This window comes from Oryctolagus cuniculus, chromosome 20 (genome assembly GCF_051225735.1).
Source record: "Oryctolagus cuniculus isolate XC-2025 breed Fujian yellow rabbit chromosome 20, ASM5122573v1, whole genome shotgun sequence".
Taxonomy (NCBI): Eukaryota; Metazoa; Chordata; class Mammalia; order Lagomorpha; family Leporidae; genus Oryctolagus; species Oryctolagus cuniculus.
Window position 1 is genome coordinate 49,797,040 of NC_142886.1, and position 7,799 is coordinate 49,804,838.

At 55.3% G+C, this 7,799-nt stretch overlaps 1 protein-coding gene across 16 annotated transcripts in view; it reads left to right on the forward strand.

The window, feature by feature from the left end:
• The window catches only part of PPP2R5C (protein phosphatase 2 regulatory subunit B'gamma), a 160,523-nt gene extending 153,159 nt beyond the window's left edge, over positions 1 to 7,364 (forward strand). For 10 of the 16 annotated variants that reach the window (XM_051834796.3, XM_051834801.3, XM_051834797.3 and 7 more), the window contains one exon: positions 5,065 to 7,364. In XM_051834796.3, the coding sequence (XP_051690756.1) occupies positions 5,065 to 5,196 (132 nt within the window). In that variant the 3' untranslated portion in view covers positions 5,197 to 7,364. 16 annotated transcript variants of the gene reach the window in all.
• Positions 7,365 to 7,799: the final 435 nt, after the last annotated feature.

Genomic DNA, 7,799 nt, shown 5'->3' on the forward strand with positions numbered 1-7,799 from the left:
ATGGGACTGCTGCGGAACACTTGTGAAATCCGTGGTGTGAGCTCATGATCCACGTCTTCCGTAAACTTTGGGGAAGAGCCCTGTGTATCAGTGCCTTGCTAGTCTTGTAGGAAACACTCCACCCATCGTTCTCGGTGATCACCTGACTGGGAGCACCTTTTAAGGATTGTGTCTGTGCCTGAGACCGGCTTCTTCGTTTACTTAAACAGGAGTAATCCCAACACTTCATGTCTAGGTGTTCGCCTGAGCAAGGTCAGGCGCTTGGCAGTCCCGTCTCAGCGAGCTCTGCCCGCACATCCCCTGCCTCCCGCCCCAAACACTCCCTTCAGCAGCCCTGACACAGGGCGGACCCCCTCCTACACCTGCCGCGGTCGCTGTTTCCCTGGCCGCGGACAAGAAACACTCAGCTCTCTGCTGGTCCAGAGAGAGCCTCTTACCAGATCGGCACTGTGTGCAGTTAGGTGTCACCAAGGGCGGCTCGCTGAGCCCGTGGCAGGGTCTCTGGAGCAGTAGGGGCTGTTTCCTGAGCAGCCCCCTCTCACTGTTTCAAATACACGCAAGTGGATGCCAGCCTCTGGGGTCGGGGCGGACCTTGGGCTTTCCCACCCTGAAACTTGAACCTCCTTCAGCCAGGGCAAAAATTTCTGAAAATACCCAGCACTGACGTTCTGAGCTGTGGAAGACGGGAGTGGCGACAGTCCTCCCATAGCTGTGTGCCCTGTGCTGCACACACACGGTCTATGGTCTATGAATGCCCATGTCCTTTGGAGTTCAATGAAACAGATTTTTTTTGGTAATCTATGTGAGTACTTTTAAAAGTTCATGCAAAGTGGAATTAAAAGATGTTTATTTTGGTGGAAAAAGATTCTTGAAATTCATGCACCCAGGAGCTCTTCAGAAGTTTCATAGAAAATGCATATTATGAGAAACTGTGCATGGATTTAAAAAACATTTTCTGCACCAAAGTAAGCTTATCTTAATTGCATTTTTCCATGAATTTGCTGAGTACCCGCATGGTTGCATTTGATTCAAGTAAGCTGTGTCTCCCTCGTTAAGGCAAGAGGAGGCATTACCAAAGGCACACAGTGTGGACAGCCCCAGCCCTCACAGTGGAGCAGGTCCCAGTCAGCGTAAACGTGCGCGTGGGAGCCTGAAGACAGGCCATGTATCATTTTTACTGACACACCTTGAAGTGCTCATGGTTTGGCTGTATGGGGTTAGGTAAGGCGTGTCACTAAAACTGATGCCACCATTTCTCTCTGCTTTTCTAACGTGACTACTAGAGGGTCTGGAACTCTGCCTGTGTGGCTGCCCTTGTGTGTTGTGGGACAGCCTGGCCTAGGCGCTGTCCGCACAGCACCACTGTGCGAGGAGAAGGCTCCAGGCCCCGAGCACCTGCATTGCGTGTTGATCTGCCTGCCTCTAGCAGGAGGCCCTCGTCTTGGGCGAGCAGGTCGACATGAGAAGCAGGTGCAGGACAGTCCTCGGAGGTGGGAAACAGAAAGGCCCACAGCACCCGGAACCGCTCGTTTATGGCAAGCAGGTGCATCTCCTGTGTTCCTCACTGCTGCTGTTCCCAGGCCCAGTAGGCGTCACCGCAGGCAGGAGAGTCCACACAGCGCTCTGCTGCTTGTGGGAGTGCTCACTTTCCTCACTGCTGTTTCGACGGGAAAGGAGTAGAAGGTTGTCTTTCTGAGGACCACGAAGGCTTCCAGTTGGCTGAAGATACGCGTGAGGCCTCGTTAGCTACAGACAGGGTGCGCCAGAATCTCGGTCCTGCAGGGGGAGCTCACCACTGCGCCTCGCACGCAGCTGACGGCGTACAAGCCAGTTGTCACACAGTTAACTTCTAAGACTGGGGCAGAATTCTGACTTGGGTCAGAATTACAGTGAGGAAAAGAATTAACTGTGTTCTAACTATAAGGAACCTGGAAGTCACAGACATGCTTAGGACTAGGCTCTGTGCTGTCGGCAGCCGGGAACTTTCCCACAAACCAAAGCACCATTCTCATCCGGAGCAGCAGGTCGCCGGGAGTCGGCCCCGGTGGCGCGCCGTGCGGTGAGCAGTGGGGCTGCTGCGGGGCTCCGAGGGGGCTCCCGGCAGCGAGGCCCAGGAGGCACATCGGCTTCCTTGTTTGTTTTCATGGCTCTGGAAGTCAGGTTGCGTGACTGGATCTTCTCTGTAATCGGTGCTCCCACAAGACTTGCTCTCCCGCTTCCTGGATACCACTGGGACGCAGCTCTCGCACGTCAACGTAGTCTCAGATTCCCAGCAGGCCTCTTACTAAGTCAACAAGCAGATTCTAAAATTCACACAGAAATGCAGAAGGGCCTAGAACGGCCAAATCGACTCAGAAAAAGGACTGAACTGGAAGACCACAACACGACCTGACCTCAGAGCTCACCGCGGGTTTCTGTGGCTCGCCTGAACTTCAGGGAGTCAGCCAAGTTCAGCTGCATCTCGAGCAAGCCACAGGAATACATTTCTGCAGTGCCATCTCCTAGAATTCATATTTGAAATGATAGGCTCTTCTTTATATCAAGGGACTCGGAGGGGCTGGCATCGTGGCTTAGTGGGTAAAGCCACTGCCTGCAACGCCCACATCCCCTGTGGGTGCCGGTTCAAGAGCCAACTGCTCCGATTCTGATCCAGCCCCCTGCTTTTGTGCCTGGGAAAGCAGTGGAAGATGTCCCAAGTGCTTGGGCCCTGTACCCGTGTGGAAGACCTGGAAAAAGCTCCTGCCTCCTGGCTTCCGCCTGGCCCAACCCTGGTCTCTGCGGCCATGTGGGAGGTGAACCAGCAGATGGAAGATCTCTCTCTCTCTCTCTCTCTCTCTCTCTTTCCTCCTCTCCGTAACTCTGTCTTTCAAATAAATAAGTCTTTTTTAAAAAAGTGCTTAGTCATTTTCCTGAAATTCTGAAAATCACTGCTGTTAAAGCAAAGGAGACGCACGATGCAGGAAAACGTGTGCACAACTTTGTGATCAGAGCGACACTCGATGTTTTAGCTTAAAATGAGGCTTTTTGGTTTCCATGTTTGGTCAGTTGACTGCTTCCAGCACCCCTTTAATTTTACTTCAGCCAGCTTTACTTTTCCAAAACGATTCCACATTCCTTTAACGTGGTTGGAAGCCTGGGTGAGGACGGGTGTGGGGTGAGCGGGGTGTTTCAGGAGGGTGGGTGGGGACACTGTGGTGGGGTGCCCCTGGGGGTTGAAGCCTCCCACGCACGCTCTGGACCTCCTGGGAGGGCGCGGCTGACAGAGACCTTTAAAATGTTTGCAATTCTGCTTTTCAGCAGCTGGTCGGGAGAAAGGCAGTGTCGAGCACGCAAGTAAGGAAGGTGTAGGACCCGGCAGGTGGGCAGTGCAGGTACTGGCGATTCCGTACGTAGAGCATATGTAAGGCTGTGTGTCTGGGGCAGGAGCCGGCGCGGTCGCCCGTGCACACCGAGTTCTTCCTTCCACGCCACGCCCGCTCGTGATGGTGCAGATGCAGGCAGAAGCTTCTTGCCCCTCAGGACATTTCCATCCGTTCTGCCCCGAACTAAGCAGTGACGTTTGAACACGCACCTCTGCGGGAGAGCGAAAAGCTGCCCCATCACGTGCGCCAGCCTCGGGTGCTCTCGCCCACCCACTCACTGCTGGTGGGGCTGCAGGGGCGCCCGCTGGCCCCCCGCCCCGTGCCAGCCGCCAGGTGCGGCCGCCTGCATGGCCCTCGCTCTTGGCTGCCGCCTGCCTGTTTTCCTCGTTGCCCCCTTGCGGTTTGTAAGGTGACTCCGCGTCATACTCCAGCCTGAGTGGCGAGGCCGTGCGTGTCCACTGCTTCCCGCGCTGCCAGAACCCCCCCACGGTGTCTCTCGGCTCACCCGCTGCCCGTCTCTGTAACCGTGTCCTCTTGGGAGAGCCTGTTGCAGCCCTAACTGCAGGTTTCCATGTGCGTAAGGATCTCGGTGTAGTTTGGTTTCTCTTTGCTTTGTTAAACAGATCAAACTAGAATGGCGTAAGATGCAGGCTGGGATTTCGCCCGTGAGTTTCTCCGGCTGGAGGCGAACCCCAGTCTGCCTTCGCCATGGCTGAATGCCAGACTCATGTCCAGAAATACTCCTGGGACGACGGCACACAAAGCTCTTTTTGATCCCTATCACGTTAGCTGTTTTCTGAATAAGCCGACCTTACAGAAACGTGAAGTTTCATGTTATGGCTGCCGCAGGTCTCCAGGCTTCGCACGACAGCCAGGAGACGCGTCTTCCAGGCGCTGTTCCAAAGCCAGACCCCCGGGCACCAGGAGCTCCCCAGCTTCTGCCCCTCTTGCTGACCAGTGAGTGAGAACAGTCTCTTCCGGTAGACGTCCGTGAGAGCGTTTCCGGAGACGCTGACAGGAGGAACGTGGACCCCAAGGGGCGCCCCGCATTGGAGCGGTCCAGGCGGCGCCCTGCCTGAGTGCGGTGTGGAGCAGGGGCTGAGCTGGAACCCTGAGCTGTGGAAGGGGCAGCCTCTGCTTCCCGGCGAGGGGACGGCCCCGCGCGGCGCCTGGCTCCTGCCATCAGTCATCCAGACCCTCTTGCCAGAATGGCATTCACTTATTTTTTTTTTTAAGTAAAACCAGAATTTTCAAAACAAGAACAAGGAGTCTTGTTTCCCAGCCCTGATTCGCGGAGTTTGTGTTGCGAGCAGTCGCGGACGGCTTCTCCATGTGCTAGGGATTTGCCCTGTTAGCCACCGCCTCCCCCGTGTGTGTGGCAGCAGTGTTGGGTCTCCTGCTTTAAATCCAGTCTCAATGTTTTCCCTCATTCCTTCCATTTGCCCCAAAGGAATGTCTCTTGTGAAATGCTCCTCTAACGCATGGGCCATAGAACGGCTCTGGTAATGTGTTGGGAAGCAGGAGGGCACTGTGTCTGGGATTCACAACTGGCGAGTCCTGTGCAGCCGAGGTGCCCGCGTGGCACACCCGGCCCTCCCACGGCCCCAGAGGAGGTGCGGCCAGCCCGGGAGGGGTGCTCGCTCACGCCTCGCCCCTCGGCCGGCGTGGTCTGTAGCCAACCGCACTGCCTTTTTCATTCCAGGCACAGAAAGACCCGAAGAAGGAGCGTCCTCTTGCGCGTCGCAAGTCCGAGCTGCCTCAGGACCCCCACACCAAGAAAGCCTTGGAAGCTCACTGCAGAGCCGACGAGCTGGTCCCCCAGGACGGGCGCTAGCTCCCTGGCCCCGCGGCACGGCCGCCCCGCCGCTGCCGGCCCGGAGTCTGTAGAAGATAACTCCCTTCTGTGTGCCATACCAATCAGTTACACTCAAACCCCACGCTTTCTCCGACCCAGTTCGTAGCACGTGTCCACCTCAGCTCCAGATGAGGGGTTCAAACAATGGTGGCTTCTCAGAGCCCGCGGGCAGAGCCGAGGGCTGGTGGCCATGTCCCCACCCCGGCAGAGCCCCCGGGGCTCCGTGTCCCGAAAGCAGAGCTGTAGGGAAGCACCCTGGGCACCCTCCTCACGCTCAGCCCTGGCGGAAGTTGGGAGCCTTCCAAACAGGCGGTTCTGGGGAAACACCGATGCTCTTCGAATCCGAGGGACGCTTTAAGGGTATTGCCTGCTCTTTGAAAGACTTCACGGCCTTTGCAATGGTTTCTGCGTGATTGTGGTGCGAGCGGTTTTTCGTGTGTTTGTGGTTTCAGTCTCGCGGAGACAGCCCTTGCTCTCGCGTTCTGACGTGGCCGTCCTCAGCCACTGGGCCCAGCCGGGGTGTTCACTGGATTCACACGTGCAGCCCGTGTCCTGCTTCTCTGTGCACACCTGAAGCCATATCTTCAAGCCTGTGGTACAGCACCAGGGTTCCAGGAGTAAGCTGTGGGAGAGAGCTTGCTCTGTCTACCTGGGATGCAGGTGGAACGTTTAAATTATGTGTTCCTATTTCGTATTTGCAGAATTATCTTCATCAGCTCGTACACTGTTGCCCCTCATCAAGGCTCTTGAGTGAATGAAGTGGCAGTCCCTATGGCCTGCACGTCGTGTAGAAAGTTAGACGGTCTGGGGCTAAGCCAGCTCCTGGGCTGACACAGGCTGCCGCTGCCTGCGGGCACAGTCACGGGGACACGCGGCGCCAGGCACACCAGGGCCCCTTGCAGTTCTGTGGTTCTGAGAGTGAGGAAGCCGTCCCCAAGGCCTGGTGAAGAGGGCAGTGTCGGAGCCGTCCCCGGTCTCCACGCCTGGGTGTGTCCCGGGCTCCCTGGCACGCCCGGTGCCTCGGCTGGAAATGGGGCAGCTTCGTCTGTCCTTCCTTGCTCTCAGGGTGGCCGCTGTTTGGACAGACTCCTGCTGCCCGAAAGCTGCTGGAGGAGTGTGCTAGTGACGCTAGGTCGTTCTGTCTCTGGCGTGAGATTGTGTAACTCAGTGGTCAGTGTCCTGATGCGTGCAAGAGATGAAATGAGGCTTCTTTCAGGGTCTGGTGTTTAGACCGAGGTCTCTGGTGTCCGCTGAATGACAGCTGTGCAGGCTGTGCAGCTGTGCAGCCACAGCGCGGGGCCAGCTGCCCGTGGCTTCCCCTTCCCCAAGCTGTGTGTCGGAGGGGAGACCCTGCCCAGAGGGGACTGCCCGTGTTCCCGAGCAGGTGCAGGAATGACACCTGAGGCGGCCCCAGCTGGGAGTGGCCACTCAGCTCCGAGGGACTTGCTAAGTATCTGTCCGCTCCACCATTATAAAATCTACCCTTTACAAAAACCAACAAGTTTAGATGCCTTCTCCTCTTGAGGGAAAAAGGGTGCTTTTTACTGTACAAAGCGTATTTTGATAAACCATTGTTTGAACTGCCGTCCGTAGCTGATAGCTGCTCCGATGCCCTTGACCCTGGGTGCTGGGGGTGTCGCTGGGACAGAGTTCCGGGAAGACGTCCTTCTCGCCCCAGGGGAAAAGCAGAGCACCTGTGGCCGGGCGCCTGTGTGAGGCTCAACCCGTGAGAACACCTTTCTGTCCAGGTGTTATTTCCGCTCCTCACTGAAAACAAAGGTTCACCAGAAAGGGAGGGGGGAGTTTTGAGAGCTGATTTTCTCAGAGGAGCGCGTGCTCCGGTGGCCTGGTAGAGTTCCCCTAGAGGGCTCGGTCCCCGCGCTCCGTCATCGGCGTGCCCGGCGCGAGCTGGTGACTGTTTTCATCAAGTTCTGCATTCGGGCATCTTCGCTCTTCCCAAATGCATCTGTGCATCAGAAATGTCACTATTCCGAGTGTCTTTTTAGTGTGGCTAGTATGGCTTCCTTTTAATATTGTACATACATTGTATCTTTGTTTTATGGTAATAAGTAATAAAAATGTAGACTTCATATTTTGTACAAAATGTCCTATGTACAGAATAAAAAAGTTCATAGAAACAGCAAAAATAGGTAAGTGGCACAATTATTTTTCTTTAGAAAATAGCTAACTTTATGCCCTAGTGAAATGCTAATTAAGTACCTACGTATTTTTTAACATTTTGTAATTCAAAGCTTTTTGTTTTGACATTGTTTATGAAGAGAAGCTTCATACACTCGCCATTTAATATGCTCTTTTATCGAATTTTAAAAAACTAAAAAATGGTGTATGATATGGACTAAATAAAAAACATGTGACTTTCACTGCTCATCAGGACGCTAAATGCAGCCACGGTGTCGGGCACGCCGCCGCCAACGTGGTGGGTGCTGGCTCGGCAGGGCCAGGGCCGCCGGCCTCCCAAGCTGCTGGGACACCTTGATGCAGGCGGCAGAGTGGCTTTGTGTAGACGCCTCGTCTTCCGCGGAGGACAGTGTGAATCGACGTGATTTTATAGAAATCAAACT